Source organism: Meleagris gallopavo, chromosome 29, assembly GCF_000146605.3.
Source record: "Meleagris gallopavo isolate NT-WF06-2002-E0010 breed Aviagen turkey brand Nicholas breeding stock chromosome 29, Turkey_5.1, whole genome shotgun sequence".
NCBI lineage: Eukaryota > Metazoa > Chordata > Aves > Galliformes > Phasianidae > Meleagris > Meleagris gallopavo.
The window spans coordinates 664,406-688,639 of NC_015039.2; the positions used below are offsets into that span (position 1 = coordinate 664,406).

Here is a 24,234-nt window from a genome sequence, read left to right on the forward strand (position 1 = left end):
CCCCCCCCCCAAGGCTCACACACACGCGGGACAGCAGCCCTGCCCTCCTTTACCTTTTTATTTCCTCCTCCAGGAACGTGGCTGATGTTATCTAAGGACCCGATTTTAGATTGCACCTTATCTTTGAAGTCCAGTTTCTCAGATTTCACCTCCACTTGGCCACCACCTGCGAGAGGAGGGCAGCAGAGGGGTCAGATCCCACGCCTGCAGGGTGGGCCGCAAGGCAAGAGCTCCCCGCGATGCTCTGCTATCGGCCTCCCCGACCCCCCGCCGACCCCCGACCCCCCCCGTCCCACGCAGTGCAGACGATGGTACCTGGTTTGTGATGGATGTTGCCCAGGGAACCGCATTTGGACGTCACATGGCTCAGGTCCACCGGCTTGTAAACGATTTGAACCTGCCCACGTGGGAGAGAGGAGAAGGAGGTGAGAGAAGGCGCGGGGAGGGGGGGGCACGAGACGGCAGCACCTGATCTGGATCGGAGGGAAAGGAACAGCTGACACCCCAGGAGGGTTAATGAGATAAATGAAACGGTCGTGAGAAATGGGAGATCATTAATGCCCGTGTGCGGGAGCCTCTCTTATCACATCAGCATGCACGAGACCGCCTCTCCGCAGAGGGGGAAGGAGAGGCAAATTTAAAATGCTTTAAGTGAGAAAGTGGAGTGGTAATTAATTAAGATTTGCATACACATCATCCAAAAGGAGGAGATATACCAGAGAGAAAAAAACGTAAAAAATAAATACCTTTTCTGGTGTAAAACATAAAGCTTATGTCCACAAAAACTGAAAGAACAGAAATGATCAATGTGCACAGAACTTTGATAAAAGAGTGAGCAAAAATATGCATTTCTGAAAAAAAAAACCAACAACAACGCTGTCATGGAGATAAAGAGTTAAAAAATAAAGAGAAATAATGTCTAAGTGTCTGGTGGGAGTTCGTAGCACAGAACCTAAGTGGGACTTGGAAGACACTGAAGCCCATCCTGGCGTTGCTGCACCCCGGACACGCAGCCCCACGGCGCTGCCACGGCACAAACACACACAGTGCAGGGGGTTTAGTGGTGATGCTGGCAGTTTTACACCACGCTGGAGAACACGGAGGGCTGAGAGCATCGGGGATGGCAAAGCACGGCACACAGACACAGCAGTGACACCGGGAGCAGAGACAGAGGGGAGAGAACATCGCTGCGTCCCCAGCGCCCGCTTTGTGCCCTGGGATTGGGCTCACGGCCACAGGAATCGGCCGACCCTGGGAGCTCCAGGGCAGTGTGTGCTGCTCTCTGTGTGCCTGCTGAGCTCTCTCAGCGCTCGCAGGGCCGTGCCGGCACCAAAGGGACCCTACGGGCAGCCCCTCCGTTGGCACGGCTGGAGCTCATCACCTCCTGCAGGCACAGCACCCCGTGCTGCCCGGAACGCCCTGCATGCACCGAACCTCACGTCTGCCCCGTGCCCAGCAGCCCATACTGACCCTCGGAGCCACAGGTGGGAGCGTGGCTGCTTGCACAGCATTGCCCCCCCTCCACTACGCAGCCAGGGAAAGGTGTGGGAGCACAGCATCCCCGGGGATTGGGGTGAAACAGCCCACGTGCAGCAACGCCCGGTGCCAGCAGGCACTGCGGGGCTGGAGGGCTGAGCTGGTCCTGCAGTGACACTGGGTATCAGGCACGTGGGTCAGCCCCATCTCTGATGGTCAGACATACGGACAGGCACACTGCACAGAGGGTGGGGACAGAGAGACAGGGAGCACAGCAAGGGGGTCTGGGAGCACACGGCGGAGACAGACGTGAAGACAGGGATGGGGAGAGGTCACACGTAATGCACTGAGCAGGAGGAGAGCTGGGCTCTTCAGAAGGCACAAACAGGACCTGGGAGGACAGAGCTGTGCCCTTCTAACCCCGGTGTGCCCCAACGGCCCTGAGAGCCCTGCAGGACCCGGCTGTGAGAGACCTCCCATTTCCACAGCAAGCGACCCATCACCGAATCCTTTCTGCTCTCCTTCCAGCTCAGTTTTTTACTCGCTGAACTCTTTGTTACCCTGCTGGGGAGCAGAGCAGCACTTGAACAAGGAAGGCAAACAGGCACAGAGTTGTTGGCCTGGGAAATCAGTGCCAGAGACCTGGGGATCCCATCTCAGCATCAGCAATGCTTAGGTCAGCTTCTGCCTAAAGCATCGCTGTGTCAGAGCACCCACTGCCATGAGAAAGGCACTGCCCCCAGGTTACTGCATCTGCCCCCAGGTTACTGCATCTGCCCCCAGGTTACTGCATCTGCCCCCAGGTTCTTACATCTGCCCCCAGGTTTCTGTCTTTGCCTTGGAGCAGCGTGGCTATGCAGGCAGTCACTGCTGACTGTGCTGCAGAGGATTAAGGCACAGCTGCATTGCGCCCCAGTGGCTTCTTGTCGCCCCCCAGTCGGAGGAGCCCCGAGGCACAGCTCTGCCAGAGGATGATGATGATCTCTACCTCAAAATCCAGGGAATTCTTCACCTGCTGCAGCTTTGAATGCCTGCTCAGCGTGTGCTGAACTCCGCTGGCAGCACGATGATGTGCGGCACACAGCAGCTCCTGGCCTAACAGTGCAGCAGGCAGCACGGCCAGGGCAGGGCCTGGGTTTAAGACATGGCAAAACCAGCAGGGAACGTGTCTCACAGAGGCCTGACCTCTGCAAAGCAGCTCCTCTGGTGTGTAAATAAACGTGGAGTTACATCAAATTTAAAACCAAGGTGGCAAACCCAGCTACATCCCTTTTGTGCCGAGCCCTCTGCAATGCTCGGTTTCTCAGGGAGGGCATCCAGAGATCAGAAACAGCACAGAGGAAACCCATGGGGAACATCTGAGGGCACCAGGAGGCTTCCTCGGACGGACACAGAGTGGGCACAGCCCCTGGGTTGCACTGTTTGGGGTCTCAGTGATGCTCCTCCCTTTGCCCATCACCATTCCCAGACCCAAACTCTGCCTCCAGAGCAGGTGGTGCAAATCCACCAACCCTGCAGAGCACCTCCAGCTTTCTGGCACAGCACCCGGAAGCTGAGCGTGGTTACATGTCAGGGAATGGCTGGAAATGCCCACATTCCAATCAGTTTGGCTCCGTATCCCTTCAGGCTCAGCCCCCACGGGCACTAACACACACAGTGGACACGAGGAGAAGCTTGGTATTCACATGGATCATACTTGCCTGATGGGAAAGGCCAGGAACCTTGCTTTTACGTGCTGTGCAGGGCCACGTGCACGTCAGCAGTACAGTCAGCAACAAGGGCTGCATTTGCTTTCCAATCTTTCACTGACTGCATCAGCATCACTGTGTGCAGGGGCCCGAGCCTTGCAGGCAGCACGAAGCCTCAGGATAAGAGATGTTTTGTTACAGACATGGTTTGTACACGGCTCAGTTAGCTCTGCCCACGTCAGGCACGTAAAAGGACTCGTTAGGGTTCATCTAACCACGTCTCCTGGGTTAATGGGTTAAAGGACAGCACGTCACCAATTGCTATCCGACAGCAGTGCTGCTGCAAATAGCATTGGCTGCTTGGTGTTATACAACATGCCACTACGGGTAGGGATCATCACAGCGCATTCAAAGTGTGAAGGTACTCACACTGCCTCCTCCCGGGATGTGTTTGATATTATCCTTTGAGCCACACCTGGATTGAACGCTGCTAAAGTCCAACTTCTGATTAACAATCTGCACCTTTGGTAGCCAGAAAAGAGTCATTGCATGTCACCAATTGCTATCTGACGGCACGGGCGCTGCAGATAGCATTGGTGGTTTAGTGTACACAACATGCCACTTATCATTAAGAACTGTTACAGTGCATTGAAAGTGTGAAGGTACTCACACTGCCTCCTCCCGGGATGTGTTTGATATTATCCTTTGAGCCACACTTGGATTGAACGCTGCTAAAGTCCAGCTTCTTATTAATAATCTGCACCTTTGGTAGCCAGAAAAGAGCGTGAGAAACAACATGATCATCTGCAGCTTGACCATGCGAAACATCACCAACACCAGGAGCCTGCCTGCCAGGGCCAAGAGCAAAGGAGGATCTCTGGCTTGCTGCTCCTGAGTCGGAAGCTGAAGATGGAGGTGGGTGAGCTCTAGCTCGAGTTGGATGAGATCTGGCTAGCAAGGCAGCCCTGGTTTCCATGCCAGAAACACCAGCAAGAAAGCCAGCTGCCCGTCTGCTTCCACTGAACAGAAGGGGGGACAGCAGACACGCTGGAAAGCACTGCTGCTCGGAGACAGCACCTGCAGAGCTGCACCACCAGGGTGGGCTGGGAGGAAGGATGGGGCTGAGAGACCCCCCTGCTCAGCCCTGTGCCGGCACACACATCTCTGCCCGGCCTCGGGGTCCAGCAGCTCTAAGTGAGCCAGGGCTGCAGCAGAGCAGCGGTGCGCCCAGCGTGCTGAGCTCAGTGTGGGGTAGGGCTCCAACTCCTTCTGCACATACAGAGGGAAGAAGCTGCTGTGCCCGGGATGCAGTGCCAGGACTGCAGTTTTCTTAACCCGTGTGCAGGTGGGATGTAAGGGACAGCCCCAGCTGAGCCCTGGGGCAGCTGCTGGCCCACACTGCTCACGCCACCTCCAGTGGGAGAGATGCTTGCTTTCATTAGCTTGGAGTCTGGGAGCCACGTGCCATGCTAACTTCACTCCCCACCCCAAAGCCTGTCTGCAAGAACCCGCTGCAAGGGCAGCTGTGCTGAATGACCCCATGCACTATCCCACAGCTGAATGCAGTTCCTGCTCCCTCCCCTGCGTGGACTGGACCGACTTGAAGACCTGAACCAAAGGCAAACACACCTTTGGAGCTTTGCCTCAGCTCCCTGTGAAGAAAGGCCACCAGAAGCACAATGCTCCCCAGAGGGAAGGAGGCACAGCATCCTGCAGGAGAGCACTGCACCCGCAGCCTCTGCGTGACCAGATCCCCACAGTGGTGAGGTGGGCACCCTGGGCACCCAACCTTCCCATTTCAGCAGGTGCTGCCTGCTGCTGCCAGCAGAGCTTGCTGCACCGTGGCTCTCCAGCACCAGGAGCACCACAGCTGCCACAGACCTCCGGCATTGCTTTTCAAGTTCACAGCAATTAATTCTGCAAATCAGGGCACAGTTTGGCCTGTCTGGGTTTAGCAAAGGCAGTGAACCAACGACCGGAGCAGCACTCAGACAGCAGAGCTGCTTGGGGAGGAGCAGCCCTTTGCAGTGCAGCACCAACCAGACGTGCAGAGAGAAATGGAAAAGCACACTGCAGCTGAGGGCGGTGAAAAGAAGCCATCCCAAAGCCTTCCCCACACTGAAGTCACACGCTCAGAGCCAGCTGCTTGCACAGCACAGCACAGCATGCACCACACGGGGAGGTTTCTCAAGGCTCTGCTGCATGATGGCTGCAGAAGAGGCAGCGATGCTCTGCTGGGCAGGCAAGCAGACACACGCGGTGACCCCAGCTGTGCTCACTGCCACTTGTGCAGCTCTGACACTGAGCACCTGTGTAAGAGCCACCAGCTGCTCTCAGGCCTCCTGTCATGCAGTGAGGGGCACCCCATAAAAGCTGCAGGACACATCCACACAGCACAGAGGCACAGAGCACAGCACTGCTGCAGCTGTGTGGCTGCATTCTGCTGCTTGGGATGCACCACTCTTCACCCAGCTCAGGCTCTCTTTGCAGAATTCTCCTCTGCAGAGCTTGCAAAATCCACCACGATGCCCTATTTCCCAAGCACTCAAAGCACACAGCTCTCTTTGCTGCCCTCTCACAAAAGCACTGGTGGCCCTAAAACTGACACTGCCACCAGTTGTGGCTGTGCCACGCCGCTCCGCTGCAGCAACTGCAGCTGGCTGCAGAATGCAATGCAAAACCCCACCAATCAAAGTGGACCCCAAAACCCCAACCTGCTCAGCTTCTGCACTGCTTCTCTCATCAGTTCCAAAACTGAATCTCCTTGCAACACCAGCAGATCCAGCTCAGTCCCAGCAGGACTGGGGTCACCTCAGAGCCGGCAGCAGCAGGAGGACCCCAGCAGGATCCCAGTCCCTGCACTGGTTGTGTTTTGAGAACAACCCAGCATGCCCAAAGCTCTCTGCCCTGCCACGAAGCTGCAATTCCCTCCGTACGGGTTCTTGGGTCCCTGCAGGAGGCTGCCATCCTCTCACAGAAGCTCCAGATCACACAGCAGCATTCCGAAACACAGCCCTGATCCTGGGACTCCTTAGGGCTGCAGGCCCCAGCTCTCTCTAACGCTCTCCCTAGCAGGACACCAAAGGGAGACATCACCCCAGTGGCCACGAGCAGCCCTCCCCGTGGTTCAGCTGTGCTAAGCCAGGCAAGCAATTTCAGGACAACTGAAGGCCAACCAGCCCCCAAAAAAACCCTCCAGCGCTAGGAATCAAGCTGCCCATCAGCCGAAGCCCAGCCGCCCGGAGCCGTGCCTGCAGCCCCAGCTGGGTGCCGCCGCTCCGGGTCGGGCTCAGCCCCTCAGCACCCCCCATCCCCGCACGGAGCGGAGCCCAGCTTTACCTTGCCACCTCCAGGTTGGTGCTTCAGGTTTTCGGTGGAGCCGATTTTGGATTTGACATTTTTCAGGTCGGGCATCGGAGCCGCCGAGGGCTGCACGCGGCTCTTGGCAGACGCGGGCGATTTGGGAGGCGTGCGAACCACAGCCACCTTCTTGGGCTCCCTGGCTGGTGGGGTGGGCAGAGAAGGAGTGCGGGAACGGCTGCCTGGAGTCCCGGGGGAGCCGGGACTGCTGTAACCGCTTCTGTCTCCAGACTTGGGCTGCTCACCTGGAGACGGCAGGGAGACGCAGCGAGGTGAGCGCGGCGCACAAACCCTGCCTGCCTGCCTGCCTGCCTGCTGGGGATGGTCTGCAGCCCCCGCAGCCCCCCGTCAGCTCCCACCAGGATGGGACAGACACCCATCCCATCCTGGAGAGAAAGCTGAGGTTGAAAGCAGCCTCCCAGCAGCTCGAAAAAAAGATCGTTATTGTCTGGATGACTGCTAAGGTGCCCCACCCCAACGTGAATCAGCACGCATGAAAACCTACAACAAAAGGCACAGAGAGGAACCCACTCTTCTCTTTGGGATTGGGAAGCTTTGTTTTGCATAATTAAATAAAGCTCAGATCACTGAGCAGCTCAGAACTGTCCCCATTTTAACAAATGAAAGAAGATCCTGAAACATCACCTTTCTCAGACTTCGCTGCTGCAGGGGGTGGTTTTTTCTGCTCCTTTCTGCCTGTTTAATGAATGAGAGAGGTGCTTAATAAGGACGGAAGCTTAATTGATTTAAGGGTTTAACGCAGCTCCGATAAGTATGAAAAAATGCACATATTCAGCAAAATGCACCACTGTAATGGAAATCCCCAAGGCTGGGCTTCCTGGGCTTTGCTCCTGGGAATTATGGGCTGTAATCTCCATTCCTGCAATCGAAGAATTGATCCTCACAGCCCCAGCTCTTTGGGAAATATTGTCAAGAGAAAAGGGAGAGATGGATTAAAAAAAAAAAAACAAGCTGGTTACATCTTCCAAATCGGAGGAAACCCCAGTGGGATGAAGCGAGTGCCACCTCCCACCTGCTGCCACGTGTTACCAACAGAGCAGATAAAGCAGCAGCACCACCCTCACGGTGCAAAGCTCCCTGCCCCACATCCCTGCACGGAGGCACAGCCCCACACTTACCAGAGCCAGGAGGGGTCTTGGGGGCCGTGGGGGTTTTTGCTGGGATGCGGGTGGCGTTGCTGGAGTTCCTCTGTGCCTGCCCGGCTGCAGAGCGCGGCGTGGCCGGCTTGGTGCCACCCCTCATCTCCTGGCCCTGCAGGGACACAAAGGGAAAAGGTTCCATTTCTTTTCTTTTCTTCTCTTTTCCTTTCTTTTTTCCCTCTCGTTTTGCTTGTCCTCTTGTCCCAGTGGGAAATAAACCCGCTCTTTGATTGCACAACAGAGGCTCCATCCACGAGGCAGAGCCAGACCCCAAACACAGACATTTCCTTTGTCCTCCCTCCTGTATGCACCCACGCATCATCTGCAAGGGTATGTAAACAGCACTGTGCCATTGACTGTCTGGGGATCCTGCAGAACAACCCTCCCAGGTCTATAAACCAACGTGTCTGCTTTCAAACTGTGCTCTGATGCCACTCTGTGTGACAAAGCTGGAAACATGCGACAGAAATCTGAAGAGCTGATGGGTCCCGGAGCTGCAGGGAACCATCACAGCAAAACTGCATCCTCTTATCCAGAGCTGCAGCCTCTGCTCTCTCCCTCACCCCAGCTGTATCTGTGTGACTGAGCACCACCAAGGGAAACCCCACAGCAGAATGAGCCACAGAAGTGTGTGCATTTTCACATTCACCTGGCAGAGACACAACAAATGCAGCTGCTGTGTTCTACAGACCCACAAAATGCAGCATAAAGCTACAGGAACAAAGAGTATGAAAGAACACAAAAGGGACCCAGAGAGACCAGGTAACCCCTGCAGCACGTGAGATGCTCTGAAGCAGAACAAGGGGCTGTGAAGCTGACACAGCTGCTCCAAAAACTGCCGTGCAGAGAAGCACAGCCCACAGCACCGTGGATGCTCCATCCCTGCAGGCATTCGAGGCCAGGCTGGATGTGGCTCTGGGCAGCCTGGGCTGCTGGTTGGTGACCCTGCACTCAGCAGGGGGTTGGAACTGGATGAGCGCTGTGGTCCTTTTCAACCCAGGCCATTCTGTGATTCTACGACCCCACTTTCTCCTCTGAGTGAGACGTGGTGCTTCAGCCCAGCAGGCACTGCCAGCAGTGCCTTATGCTGTTCTCCAAGGCAGCTTTGCCTCTCTCACATCCCGTTTCCTTACCTTGGCCTTTGTTTCATGCGTTCCTGTACTGGCAGGTCGGGGTGTGACTCGTTTAGAGGTGGATGCAGGGCTGGAGGGAGATTTCGGAGGGGCTGTGCTAGAGGAGGTGTGTCGGTGGGGAGGGATGGAGGCTCTATCACTTGGGGGTTTGGCAGTGGAAGGTGAGGATTTCTTACACATGGAAAGAAAATAAAATCGGAACAACAAAAACAAAATCAGTACGGGAGGGGAACAAAAGGGATAAGCAGCATTAAATAGGATTAGAAGGTGCAATGTGGAAGCGGACTTGAAAAAGGCAATGGAGAGGTTCTGCCCTCTGCAGCACAGAGCTGGGTGAGGGCTGTGGGTCCTGGGGCACTGCTGGCATCCCAAGGCTCCACCAGCAGCTATGAGACACCCAATGACAGTTTGGAGTTTCCTTCTGCACCAGTTTGCCCCACCAAAGCCACTCTTCTGCTTTCTGACCGTGGGTTGAGAATATCACATAGAACCACCCATACAAACCCACGATCTGCATTTTAGATTGTGATTTGCATCCTTGCCCAACGGATTGCACCATCCAAACCAGGGCACGGGGAGATGAAAACAAAAACAAGGCTGAAGAACGGATGGCAATGGCAAGGATTCCTAAAGCAGGAGCTAGGAATGAGCACAGCTCACGTGGGCAGGTGGGGATCACCTCTGGCTCTCCTCCTTTGCTTACCTTCGGTTTCTTTTCATCAGTTTCAGCCCCTTCCTTGTCTTTGCTATCAATACGAGCTGACAAATGGAAACACACAGTTACACTTTGTGGGATGGGTGAAATGCACAGCTGACAGTGCCTGTGCTACAGTAACATGCATGCTGAGCTGGTGCTACGCCTTCCCTCGAGCTTAGATCAAATGCAGCTCTTAAAAACGTGAGAAATTCCCCCATTTCTTGGCAAAACACGAGCACGTCTAAGCACATTCCTCCCGGGTTAACAGATGATCCTGTGCACAAGCAACATCAGTCACTGCTGGAGCATCAGACACACGCCAGGTCTGTGTGAGTCCATCTGCACACATCTGCACTCAGTTCCAGCAGCACTTGTTCAGTTCAGTTCAGAGCAGCCCTCTCTGAGCTAAATGTGAGTCTGCTTAATAAAACCTATTTGGTTCTAACAATCAGATACACACCCACTGAAACCAAAGGGTGCCCCAACCGACCAGCACCAGGGAGCCCAAGGTCTGTCTCAAACCTCTTCTCCTGTGTGTTAACTTTGCAAAGAGTTTACCTCCCATCCCTCCTGCCACACCACATCCCCAGCAGCGTGCCCTCCATCTGGCTCGGGCTCTGCAGGCTCTCAATGCTGAGCCACTGTCCTGTTTGATTCAGATCAAGCACTCGGTGGCCCTCGCAGTATTTCAGGCTGCAGAACTAACGAGGTGAGAAGCTGAGAGGAAGAAACGTTGGTACTGACAGGCACTCATCACAAAGGTCCTCCTTTGAGCCCTCAGCTAATTCCTTCCTAATCTGGGAGGAAAAGCCTCTGATCTTCACCCCGGTGCTTGGAAACCCAATGGGTCAGCCCATGTGCGATGCCATTAATGCAGCACTGATGGCTCTGACCCCACCCCAACAGCCCCAGAGCTGCTGCAGAGGCTACAGAGCGTCTCAGTCTCTGAAGGAAAAAGCCCGTTAATGAATTAATTAAAGAAATTCCTTCTGCTGAATCAGAAACTGGGTGACCCTGGGCAAGGCATCCCCAGCCCACGATTGGTTTCAGGCTCTGATGACAGCCACAGCAAGCCATGCTGATGCCCTGCAGGACGTGTGCAAAGCTTTCTGATGCCTTCTCAGGTAGTAAACAATAAGAAATGTGTGATGAGCTTTGGCTCCGAGGGGAAAAGCTACACCAGCAATTTCCTCAGTGACCCCACGCAGCAAAGAGCGCGTTTCTCTCTGCTGCAAACCAGAGAGGAGGGGAGGGGTGAGCAGGATTTCCAGGTTAATGGAAGCAGTCATGCCAGTTTTGGGGACCTGGCAGTGGGGTGAAAAGCAGAGCTCCTCCCCAGGCCAGCCCTGACAGCACGAAGTGAGACACAACACGGCAAGAGACCAGCAGGTTTCGCTGTGTGTCCTGCAGCACAATTTGCTGCACAGCCTGCACTTCTGCGCTGAGCAGATTCCTCTGAGATGCTCCTGGATCCCTGGAAACTGGGAAGCAGCTCCTTCTTGGAGAAAGAAGAGGTCTAAGAGCTGCTCTGCCAGCAGGGATGCTCATGCTTTGAAGGGAAAGCTCAACCCTTCACCATGGACAGCCGGAACTGAGACCTGCTGCACAAACTCTGACTGCCCAGGCGCTCACAGAGGACGATTTCCAGCCCAAACACACACACACAGATGTGCCCAAGAGCCTCCACACACAGAGCATCCTGCAAAACACCCAACACAGCCACTGCATCAGAGCACCCACAGATCCAGAGCTGGGATCAAAGCACGATGCTGTGCAAGAGCCTCAGATGTGCTCTGCAAAGGACCAACGTGGGACTTTTCCCCCGGTCTGAACTGCCAACTCCCTTACGCTTTTTCCTCCTCCCTCCTCTTTAGGAAAGCTGATACAAGGAGTTATTGGACTGGATGGTGGACACATGCAAACCAGGTGGCACGTGCCCTGCTGGGACAAGCTGCAGCGTGCTGGGTTAGCCCCAATCCGACATGCCACAACACCCATCCAGAATTTGTCTTCTCTGGGAAGCTGCCAGGTGTGAGTAAAGGAGCCCAGCCCAAAGATCCAAAAGGAATTTAAAACTAAAAAAAAAGAAAAAAAAAGAAAAAAAAAAGAAAGCATGATTGGGAACACGCCAGCACCATGCAAGGGATGCAAAACCAAAGCATGGAGGTCTGGCAATGATGCCAGGACATCCAAGATTAAAGGAGGGAGAGGGGGAAGCAGCGGCGCTTTGTAGATCAGTTCGCAGCAAAGGTCCAGGCCATGTCCCAAGCACTGCAATTCAGGAGGAGGCAGCAAGCTCAAGTGCTGCTTCAAGCAGCCTCGTGGTGAGCAATGCACCGGCAGTGTGAGCTCCAGGCAGGCAAATGGTGCACACACCTTTCAGGAGAGGAACACGACTGACTGCTTTATCTGCAGCACCAGGCTTCTTCTTGGGCGTCCCGCAGCCTCCTGCACCCAGCACTGCCTCTTCCACGGCAGCATCTCCTTCTTCCCTGCCATCCTTTAACCCAACGGGGGGTTTGGCTGCTTCCATTAAGGCTCCAGCATCCCCTCCTGCCCCTTCTGTTTGGGTCTCAGAAGGCTCTGATGAGGTGACATCTGCGTATGATTCTTCCCCCTGCAACTGCTGTCTCTCCTCTTGGTCTTCTGCTTTACGTGCTTCAGATTCAACAAGGAGTGCCTCTCTCTCCACGTCTCTGAGGACATCTCCAGACTTGGTTTCTCCTTCATCTTTAAGAGCTTCCTTGGTTGTTTTGGGTCCTGGAGAAACACGCTGTCCAAGCAAACCCTGCTGAGAAGCTCCATCAGTATCACGGTCCTCATCTCTTTCCCAGCTGCTGGTGTCTTCTTTTAGTGGGGCTCCAGCATCTAAAGGAGTTGGCCCATCTGCAGTACGGGAGGCATCAGTGCCACCCGCTCCTGCCAGCCCCATGGTGCACACATCTCCCAGCTCTTTTCCCACTGCTGGATCCACACCAACGCCTTCTCTGCCCCCACGATCCCACAGCTCACTGCTGTCCTCAGCTCTGACATCTTGGTACATATCCAGGGGTATTGGGATGGTGACCTCGATCCTGGTGGGAGCTGTGGCTGCAGGCTTTGTTTCTTGTTGCAGAAGAGGCTCCTGAGGAACGCCAGCTAGCTGCTCCATGGGCTGGCTGCCCCTTTTAATCACACCTCCCACCTGCTCCTTAAGGCCAGGCTGCAGCTTTGGAGAGCTGGGCTCCCCTGGAGCTGAAGATGCAGAGTACGAAGCGTGGGCAAACAGTGAGCACAAGCACAGATAGGTGGTCAATCACATAACGTAGAAGAGAAACTTGGGATCTGTACTATTAATAAGAGCTGCCCCATTCAGCAGACAGAGGGGCTTTTTAAAGGAACTCTGACCTCCACGGAAACTGGAAAGGGGGTCGGGGGCAGCGGGTGGGAGGACCAGAGCACTGCCTGGACCCCGTATCAGAGGTGGCTGAAGTGTCCCCGTGTGCCCCTGCACTGCCAGCTGGGGTGGCTTTAGAGGTATTCAGAAATCAGGAACGCATCCAGCTTCCCATCCACCTCCAGATCATTTCTGGTCCTAATGAGCCCGGGGAACAGCACTGCTCTGTCTGCTCCCTTATTGCCACGTCCTTAAGAGCAGTTGGGCAGAGCTCTGGTGGAAGGACTGTCAGTAAACTGTGGCTGTAACTACACAGCCACAGCACTTCTGGACCGTGTACCCACTCAGCCTAATTAGTGTTCCAGCACTGCTGCCATCGTTTGGGCAGAGGAGAAAGAGTGACATTTAAAACCCAAAACATACGGTCACAGAGACACAGATCTTTTTCTTTTTTTAGGGTAAAGGAGACAATTATTTTCCATTGCTGATCTCAAGCATGACACAGAGCTTTGCAATTTCACGCCACAGTGCTGCATTAAGCCAGATATTCTGGCTGAACTGAAGCTGTTCTGCTAGAAACTCTTCCGACTGAAGCAGAGATGTGCTGAGCAACGGAGAGCTCACCCTGAACACTGCTGAACTGCTCGAAGCCCCCTGCCCCCATAAGGATGTGCACCTCCATTCTGCAGGGCTGCCCGCAGCTCTGAGTGCTGCACAGGGAGAGCTGGCAGAACACCAGCATGGCAAATCTGAACTGAAAGATGCTGAGACTCCAAAGGCATTTTAACATGCTCTGTCTTCACTGCAAAGATCATTTTTTCAAATCCCACAACACAAGAAATGAAGGTAGGTAATTATGAGGTATCCACAAACTGTGGGTGCGCATCAATAATCGCATCAAATCATCAAATCTCATCATCATTACAAAGCAGCAGCACTGCTAAAAGTCCATTTTGGAGATGTAACCATTTATGTAAGAAGCCAGAAATGCCTTCTATTGGTTCTCTCAGAGCTGCAGCGAGCTGCACATCCCCATATCTGACAGCTGAAAGATCCCAGGACAGGACAGAAAGCTCTCATTAAAAATCGGGTGAGAAATAGCAGCTACAACCAGACAGTGGGGATAACTTACCCCATCCTGCTCACAACCTTAATTTCCTTTTTAATAGCATCACTATTTTGAATACAGAAGAGCTGCTGGCCTGAGAACCACCAGCCAGGCACCAAATGCTTTGTTTTAATTGCAGGGAGCAGAGCGTGTGTAACTGGGCTGAGAGTGAAAAGCAGAGACCTCGGTTCACTCTGAGCTGAGAAAGCAAAGAGCTGCGTGCTTCCTGCAAAGACAGGGATGACTGCAAACTGTAAGTAAGAGGAGAGACACTGCAGGAGCAGCCTGAGGAACCTGAACAGAAAACCACCTTACAAAATGGGCTTTAATTGCCCTTTTAACTAGCACACAAAACCAGTGTTGTCACATACAAACGTGAGCAAGACAGCTGTGTTAAAATGACTGCCCACCTTGCCCAGCATTGGCAGACACTGCTGGAGAGTGGGATGCAAAAAGAGCCCACCCTAAATGAGACACAGTAGTTAGAGTCAGATAATTCACCCCTTTCATGTGGGACACGCGGGGTCCCAAGCTGACCCTATGCAATGCTCAGCAGTGCCTCCTGGCTAACTGCACCATCCTGCCTCTCTTTATGACCTTTTCTAGCCTGGAGGATGCTCCGTTTTGCCACTGGACAAACAAGCATCGGTGCTTCAGCCACCTGGGAGAGAAAACTGATGAATGAAGAGCTGCCTGAAATGAGTGTGTTGGGACATTCAAAGTGAGTGTGACCCGCCTGCCAGCCACGGGGAGAGCTGTACAACTGCCCACAGGGTGCAAAGCAGTTGCATTACAGAAGAAAACTCCCAAGCCCCCCGGGAGCAGCAACCAGACCCCAGTGCCAGAAGTCAGACCAACCTTGAGCAGCATCTCCTGCAGCGTGGTCCTCCAGGCTGGGGGTGGCTCCTATGCCCGCCTCTTCAGCTGGTCCCAGTTCAGAAGGAGAATGGAAAAACATCATCAGAACATGAGAATCAAGTTTAAGCATGCTTCTGGAGAATGTCTTTACCTCCTTGCTGATTCTGCCCACCGTGGCTGTGTTATGAGCAGGGCAGTATCAGAAAGGCAAGCTGTGTTAATGCTGGGTCCCCAGATTTCTCCAACAGTTGCTGTACCAACGTGTTCCACCAAGTGGCAAGTTAGCACAAGCTCCTTCAGACAGACACGCAGAAACCTGAGCACTGAGCAGGGAAATTTGGGGATTTATGTTTCCTCTTCTACTCCTGCCAAGCTGGCAGCATTCTTATCGATGTCTCTTACCTGAGCTCTATCTCATCCACGTCTTCTCTCCAGCTCTTCCTGGGCTATGTGCTGCCAGCTAACCTGGCTGTGTAACAAACCCAGTGCTTGCAGAGCTGTGGGCTTGTGTTTGGGTGCTGGCAGAAGCCCATTCTATCACACTGCCTTTCTCAAAACCTGCCTGATGCTTGCAGGACAGCCCAGCAGCCACCACACAGGGACCACGTGCTCACTGTTCACAGCCACACCTGACTGTCCGAGGAGCTCCTGCCCTGCTCTGCACAGCTCTGCTGCACATCAATCCCTTCTAACTCTGAAAGACCCCCATTCCTCCCTGCAAAAGCAGGCCCAGGTGCAGAGGTTCTGAACGAGCCACTCGGCTTCCTCTGCACGATCCCCAAAACGTGCTGGCAGCCCGAGAAGTGCTGCGGTGGTCTGGCTTCCACCTGCCTCTCCAAAGACAACCGTGTGGGCTGAGAGAGAGCGCCCGTGAGAGGAGCAGTGAGGTCCTGCAGGGCTGCCAGCAGAGCTGCAGAGATGGGCAGGCTCTGCAGGAAAGCACTTTGCCTGGAGACGTGAGGCAAAGCCACCACGGAGAGAAAGATTGTCAGATGGGGAGCTGAGGAAGAGAGAAGAAAAGGTTGCGAGTGTCCCCCAGGCTGGGGAAGGCAAGAGAACAGCAGTAAGCAAGGAATTGTATCAGAAGAAGGAAGCAAGCATGAGGAGCAAAGCAGGCCTGCGAAAGGTTCTGCGGTGTTGCTGCTCAGCACCAACCAGTCCAGCTCTCTGCTCTATCTGTACCAAGAGATGAAGCTGCACCTCGGTCTCCCTCACCTGTGGTTCCTTCTGGGATCTCCCCGTGCTGATCCTCTTGGTCTCCTTCCTCTACTAAAGGTGCTGTGGCATCTGAAAAACAATGCAGCTTTCACATAGCCAGCAAATGGCAAAACCCTGGGGAGGCCGGGATGCTCCCAAAGCTCGTTTTGCTCAGAGAAGCACCCATCTCCCTCCCTTGAGCCGGTGCTTGTGGAGGGAGACAAGCGAGCTGGACACAGCAGAGCTGGTCCTTGGGGACGCACTGAGCTGCCCCCACACCAAGCACACATCTCTCATGTAGCTGCTCTGCACGAGATCACTGTCAGCCCGCATCTCCAGCAGGGCTGGAACTGCTCAGTATCTCCATCCTTTTTAATTTTGGATACATTTTGCAAGCTATTGCCTTCACCTGAAGCCACCAAGAGGCAGATACTTGGGATTAAAGCAGCCAGAGAAACAGTGCAGTTAATTAAAACAACGGACGAGTCTCTAGATTACTTCCAAATCAGATTTCTTCCAGTGAAGCAGCGCAGAAATGCCCTGACCTGACCCACATGACTTCTGCATCAGCTCAAAGCTGTACACACAGACTCAATCCATCTCATCATTCCAGCACAAATCGTGCTGTACGAATGAATACAGAGGATAAATACAGAGGGAGCACCAAAAGAGCTCCACCTGACTCTGACAGGGAGCACAGAGCAGGATGGGCCGGCAGTATTTTGATGGTGTGCAAACCTCTGAACCTGCAGGCAATGTGGGATTGCTCCTGGCTGCACTGAGCTAATTGGACCCACTGTGTGAGAGAAGGAAACAACCTGCGAGAGACTTACTGAGCTCTGAGCAACGCTTCACACTCTCCATCTCAGGCCTTCCAACCCACTCTCCACCTTTAAAGCCAATTCTCTCATTCTGCCGAGTGAAAACCTCACTTGTGATGAGACTAATGAAGAGCTCTCATCCAAGAGCACCAACACTCCTCCTGAGAAACCCCAGCAGAACGTGGCACGAGTCTCTGGGCAAGGTTTAGCACGACCCCAACCATCATGGTTTCAAAGCAGTAAGACAAAGAGCTCCCACCTTCTGTAGTTGGGGTGCTCTTAGCGTCAGATGTTTCAGAAACAGGCTCATCCGATCCATCATCGACTGGAATCTGAAGGGGATAGCCTGGAAAACAAATACTTAGAACAGGTCCTTGGCTATGAGTTACAAACCTCTAATGGCCCAGATCCACTGGAGAGCATAAAACACCTGAACTGATAAGCAAGCAAAGCGTGAAAATGCCAACCAAAAGCATCGCTGCCATCGCCAAAAAGAACAAGCAGAAGCCAAAAGAAAAACCCAGGGAACCACACAGCAGAATGGCAGAAGCAGGAAAGGAGATCTCAGCAACGTAGGCAGGAAAGATGTACATCTGAGTCACTGTTGTCCCCTCTGCCATTTCTAGAGCCATCAGACTCTCTCCCAGAGCTGCCACCGAATGCTGCCATGTTGTATTCGTCCTCATCACTGCAAACCAGCAAGTCTTTGTGCGGTGCATAGCAATGCCAGGCTGGGGCCAAAGTCATCTCTTGGAAGAGTACAGCAAAAAGCACAAGTCTCCTCTTTGCAAAGAGGCTGACTAAATGAAACAATACAATGAAAGCTGGAGAAAATGACTCGGAAAGGAAGATCTAAACTAATAAAAGTGAAATCCCTGTGACGTGCAAAGATGAGGCTACGAGCTGAGAGAAGCTGTCAGCCTGAAATGCATTACACGACCCACGATGAATGGATGCCATGGATTCTCTCCTCGGCTGAGATAACCCATTGGTTTGGTTTGGTGGAAGCTGTGTCCAAAGCCCTTCAAGAAAATAAAATCAAGATGGTGTTTATATGAAGCATAGCCAAGAGTGAGTCCCACCAAGTCTGCTGGGGCTGTGTGGGTTTCCAAGCTCAACTGTGCAGCGTGGTGGGATGCGAAAGGAAAGGCTTCTGGAGAAATGCGGGTCTGAAATATGGGATAAAAGACTCTTGCATGGCTCCCAGAACTCTCTGCCCAGCCTTGTGCAGGTGAGAAAAGCAGGCAGCAAGCAGCATCCTCGAGCCGTGTCTCAAAATAAAAGCGGTGCTGTGTTTTAGTAGCAAACTGAGGAGTGAACACAAAAGCATAGACGTGCCAAGCTGCAGCAGTAAGATCAGAACTGCTCGAGGCAGCATGGGATCTGAGCACTGCTAGGCAACCAGATCACACAGCAGCATTCTCCTTCATTCAGGAGCATCAGAGCACCCTGTGGGCCACCCAATGCTTACTGCCTGGTATGCAGGAACCTTCCATACACACACACACACACACACACAGCATCTCCTCCTGGCTGTCCCCAGGGCTCTGCTCCCCCCTGCCTGGGTCACTCCTGTCCTCTGCACTGTGTCCTCCTGGAGGTGCTCACCTGAGGGGACGTGCTGCCTCTCCTGGTCCTCCACGACGGTGATATCCTGGTGTGGTTCTGCCATCTTGCAGCCAAGTTACCTGAAGGAGGAAACAAAAGCAATCAGGTTATCAGGCAAATTCCCGGAGCCTTCTTGCTGTGTTCCATGCAACCACCTCAGCCACGTCCCAGGAGCATCTGGCAAGCAATGAGCCAACAGCTGCAGGCTGCTTCTTCAGCCACAGCAAGAAGGGAGCTGCTTTGTCTCCTGTTCCCGACGAGACCCCAAATCCCATCCCTGCATACAGGGAAGCTCAGGATACACACTGCCTATTGGGTTTCACAGCTGTGCTAAACACTGCCCGGAGCATCCGGTGCCCCCAGATTCACCAGGAGCAAAATGCTAACACACCAAAGCAGGAGCTCAGAGGGCTTTCCAAAGTGCAAAAGGAAGTGAAGCCAACAACAAACAAACAGAGGCACTGTGCCTCTCCTTGTTCTCCCCGCTGATTGGACAGACGTGGATTTTAGTTGACTTCCTAATAGCTGATATAATTACAGCCACTGGCAGTGATTAATAACAGGCTATTAGTGTAATCGTGTGCTTGCCATGACCGTCAGGAGCAAATGGATGCAGCAGTGAGGCTCAGGTCACTGCAAGCAAGGAAGCAAACTCACGTGGTTTTGTTTGCTGGCAATAAATTAACGGGATATATGGAACTAAGCAAGAGAAGCTCAAATGCCAGTAACCAGATCTCCTGCCCAGCTTTTTTAAGCCTCAGGAAGATGATGTACCATTTAATTGCTGCTTTGACAGAACTGTACCAAGGAAGCGTGAGAACTTGCCACCAAAGAAAGTCACTCACAAAAGCAAAGGTATAAAATAGGAAGGAATGAGGTGACAACTTTCTGTCAAAACTTTTTGGGGGTGGGAGGCTGCCCACCGAAATGAACATCCCTATGGGCATCTGGCTGCCCTCCTCCCAGGGCTCCAATGATCACATGGATGATATCCCGGTCTCATTTGGCTCCACTGTGGTGCTATTTACAAGGGTGGTTAGCACTGAAATACAAAAATACGATGCTTCTTTAGTGTATAGAGCATAAAAGCAAGTTGAGTAGGAATGTGAGTGTGAATCTGCTGCTTTGTGTGCAGGAGGAGGCACAGGAGTGAGCTTTCTGTCCCAAAGGCAGACCTGGGATACACAGCAGTTTCCCCACGTGCTGCCCTGTCTGTCAGCAGGAAAATGCAGACAGCAGAAGCCATCCTGACCCCTTTCCCTTCTGCTGGTCCCTAAAAGCCCTCCCAGCTCACCACACACCCACAGGCACTCACAAACCTTTATTCCAAGCTGCTGACCCAGAGGCAGAGCATCCGCTCATCTGAGCGCTGGCTTAAATGATGCTCACTTCTTCCTTACACTGCCTCCCCTCCTGCCTCCCCCAACCCAGTTTTTGGATGAGAGCAATCAGAGCCTCTCCCAGTTTCCCTGGAAAGTTGCATTTTGTGCTTCCCTGCCTCTGGACAAGAATTTCCTGGGCCACCATCCAGAGAGGACTCCTGGCTCCACATCCAGCTCACATTCCCAGCCTGGGGCTCATCTGCCCGTTCTGGGCACAGCGTTCAGCTCAGCTCAAGATGTTCCACTTCTCCTCCCAGCTCAGCATTTAGCATCTGTGCAGCCCTGGCACGGCAGCAGCCAGCAGTGATTCAGCAAAGGCCACGGACCTGCATGCCTGCAGTGCCAGCTCTCACTCTGCTCACTGCTGGTGCTGCTGGTTTTTTGACACCAGGAAACGTTTGGGTGTTTGTTAGAGAACTGGTCGGTCTCGCTGTCACTCCGAGCGCTGCAAAAAGGCCTTTAATGCTGTTCTGCTCACAGCTGGGCACAGGCAGCCCTGCTCCCACTGAGCTCCACGCATGGCAGGAGCTGCAGGAGTGAGGATGGGCTCGGGAGGATACAGCCATTAATTTTTCAGAGATGAGAGAAGAGCTGCCTGTCGTGTTAGAAGGAAAAAGGCATCACCTAAAGGCACAAAGAACCAAGGAATGAAGCACCCTGACGTCCCCTGAGAGCTGCAGGGTGCGGACAGCAGGACTTTGGGGAGCACAGTGTCTCCCAGTGGGGCCGGATGCCTTCGTGCTGTGCCTGCACGGCATGATGGAAAGAGGCTCCCCCTGCAAGGGCTGAGATGGAAAACAATTACAAGGCAGATGAAAATTCAACACAACAGAGAGGTAAATAAATGACACCAAGCGGTCCAGAGGGTGAGGCCAAGCGAGCCAGCAGCACCATTATCTCCTAGCTGCAAAGCTCTCCCAGCTGGGTTTGAAATACACAGGCCATATCATCACGCAGTCATATTCGCCACTATAAAGACGTTTTATGCCTCTCTGATGGATGCTGGAGTCAGTTCTCCCCCTCTTTATTTCTCACCCACGTCAGCTAAAAGCACTCCTGACAGCAGGCTCGGAACCTGAGGGTGATGCACGCAATTCTGGGACAGATCCGTCCTGCTGAAACCACGAAGCAAAACCGAAGGGCTCATCCCCAAAGCTCTTCTTGTTGTGGGGGGAAGGTCTCAGCTCTGCTGCGGGTTTTTTGCTCTATGATGGATTCACGATGAAACGAAATGTAAAGCTGATTTTAAAGAAAAGATGGTCTGAAAACAGCGCATCGGAGCAACTGTGAATTACAAACAACATCTGAGATGACAATCCTGCTTCTCAAGTGGAGGAGGAGGAAATCCCTACTGGAGGGAAACAGCAAGAAGGGGAAAAGATGTTCCAAAAACATGTAGGAACAGCCCTGCCTCCAAGCAACGGTTTGGGAACGAGTAACTCCACCAAGCAGAGGCGCAGAGATAACCTTCAGCAGCACACCCTGCGTGAGATAAAGCACAGAGCCGTCCTTATCCCCTCCCAGCAGCACTATCCCCACCAAACAGGGACCCTATCTAAGAAGCAACAGCCAGCGTGGTGTTAACAGCCCTCCAACCCCACGCTTCCCATGGGGCACAGCTCTCACTGCCAGATATCCGAGCTCAGCCCACAGCACCATTTACCCCACAGTGCAACCCAGTGGGGTCCCTCAGCCTCAATCCAAGGACTGAGTTGAACCACGGCCACCTCCCCACCGAAAGCACCTTCTTTGCTATGTGCATCAGTGCTAAGAGGGGCAGCCCAGGCTTGGAGCTGCTTCCCAGCGATGCAGGAGACACAGCAGCACTGGGAGTCGAGCAGTGCTGTCCCAGTGCCACACTGGTGTGCCCAGGATGGTGCTGGCACACAGCACAGCTCAGTGCTGAGGGAACCAGGAGTGACTCTCACTGCATCCCAATGGCATTTTGTGGCTCAGCCTGAGCCAGCACGGCCCCTGCGGGCTTCTGCTGTGTAAAGTGTCAGCAGCAAGATGACAAAATAGCTGCAGAAAACATTGCCACCCCAAAAGGCCAAAGTCTGCAGGAGCACCAGGAAGAGTCTGGAGATGAAGCGAGCCCTTAGAGCTGCGGACATCACTGAGCTGGGGCCAGGGAGGGAGCCGACAGCTTTCAAGAACCCAGAAGATATTTCAAGAGGAAAAAGAGTAATTTTCATCACACAGAGGACGGCGAGGCTCTGGCACTGCTGGGGTGCCCCATCCCTGGAGATGCCCACAGCCACAGATGGGCCCCGAGCTGCTGGGGGGCACCCAGCCCACGGCAGGGGTTGGAACTGGGTGGGCTTTAAGGTCCCTTCCAACCCAACCATTCTGCCATTCATTCTATGAAATATTTAAGTTCACGGTTAGAGCACACCGAAGCCCTGTTTATAGGGCACAGGTGTCTGAAAGGAACTTTTCCCCTCATCCAGCAGCACATTTTCTTGCTTGGTGCCCCTAAGTGCCAAACCCAGAACCAAAGGCTGCAGGATCTGGTGCCAAAGTCCCTGCAGGGCCATCAGGTCGTGTCAGCACCCAGCACAACAGCACTGCAGAGCCCTCATTCTGCTGCTGCTGCTGCAGCCAAACACGCTGTGCTCTCCACCTGGGAAGGCTGAGGTCCCAAATGAAGCCTGGCAGCTCCAAGCTCTTCACGCCTCGGTGCGAGGATTCCCTGCAATGACAGGTAAATAAAAGCAGGGCTGAAAACAACGTACCCTATTGAGAGCAGCCTGGTGGCTGAGAGGAGGAAAGCAGATGCTGGGGATCACACAGCTGTGCCTCGGCTCAGTCTCCTGTCAGTGTGTGACAGATGACATCACAAAGGAGCAGCACCAAAACGCTTCTGGTGCCAGGGGCTGAGCTGCCCTGCATGCTGTGTGCAGCCCCAGCACCGGCTCACCCTGCCAGCTCTGCGCGGATACGGGGCTGCACCCCACGGCACAGCTGCTGGGATCACGAGCCTGGGAACCGATGCTTCGATTCACAAGGGCTAAAAATCCCAAAATAAACCACAGATTGGCAGATTGGGGGCTGTTATGGGCCACACGTTGGGAGGAAAACAGAGGGAGCAGGGATTTCTGCAGCGCTCGGAGAGATGCGGGCTGTGTTTGCGTGCTTTGGTGCACATCCCCGGGTGCAGCTCCAGCTCTCCCTGCGAGCACAAAGGGGAGCAGCTGCATCCCAGCTCCTGCTCAGCTCCTTCCTTCTCCATTATTTCACCTGCAAGGCTGGCAAACGCCCGCTCGTGTTACTTGAAAACGAAAATAACAAACATGAGCCAGCCAAGTGTTACCTCTGAAAGGTGATCAAACGCAAACAGGATTTGGGTTTTTTGTTTTGTTTTGTTTTTTCATTTGAATTACTCAATTAAAACGGAGCGACAGCCCCGTGAAATAACATCAGCCTGAAAGGCTCTTCATAATTCATAAGCGGCTTCCTTTTCATCTCCTTTGTGCACTTAGTGCTTCCGAGGAGCTGGCAGATGAAGGAATACGGACAGTGATCCATAAGCACTGCCTAACAGGGAGCGAGATGAGAAATCACAGCAAGGCAGGAGCGAGGAAACTTCCTTCATGTTCCAAGACAAACTCTTCTCAGAAGAGCAGGAGGGAGCTGCAGAAGGGATGGTTCCACAAATGCATTTTTTTCATTGTCGCTCACCTTTAACCCGTGCTATTGAGTCCTGGAACACCTTTCCTGGGTTACCAAGACCAGGCAATGAATGCTCCACACCAGCAGCTCTGGAAAGGAGATGACAAGGGGGGAGGGCCATAGCACCGAGGGCAAATCCTAAGCGATGAGATGTCAGCATTCGATACAAACAGCATTAAAAAGGAATAGCAAAGTTGGGTCTGGAGACACAAGAGCTGAGGGAATGGCAGTAAATATCCCTTACAAACCCAACCTCTCCCAGCTCAGAGCACTGCACGCCCTCACCAGCTGGCTCAGGTCGCCAGGGCACTTGCTTGCTGCAAGAGAAAAGCCAAAGGATGCCGGCAAGTTCCTCAGCGCTGCTGAGAATTAAACTAACAGAATTTGCCATCCCAAATCAGCTTAGGACCAGCTCAACAGCTGCCTCCTCACTGGGTGGCAATTAGGAGGGCAGATTATCCGAGCCCACCCCGAGCAGTGAGAGCAGCCGGTCCTGGGAGACAGCAGTGGTTCTGCCTGCCCCAACAGCACAGCCCTGCAAACTGGAACCTGCAGGGAACTGCAAGCAGCGTTTGCACTACAGGAATGTTAAGCCCACACCCTGCATCAATTGCCTCACCCAGAACCACGCACCCGAGGACCAACCCGCTGCTGCTGCTGCCGTCCTTCCCACACCTTTCACCCCCTCCTACCTTTTT

The 24,234-nt window shown here is 53.6% G+C and overlaps 1 protein-coding gene across 1 annotated transcript; it reads right to left on the reverse strand.

Moving 5' to 3' along the window:
- Positions 1-5: 5 nt before the first annotated feature.
- On the reverse strand, positions 6-22,702 carry LOC100545041 (microtubule-associated protein tau; the record flags this gene model as incomplete). The annotated part of the gene is made up of 15 exons (XM_010724516.2): positions 22,600-22,702; positions 18,483-18,562; positions 17,134-17,220; positions 16,072-16,143; positions 14,857-14,922; positions 11,891-12,748; positions 9,521-9,576; positions 8,818-8,988; positions 7,664-7,796; positions 7,170-7,220; positions 6,504-6,769; positions 3,835-3,927; positions 3,594-3,686; positions 316-397; positions 6-166 (listed from the first exon to the last, which is right to left on the reverse strand). Coding segments are annotated over exons 2-15 (2,253 nt in total), but the record flags the coding sequence as incomplete, so codon positions are not given.
- Positions 22,703-24,234: the final 1,532 nt, after the last annotated feature.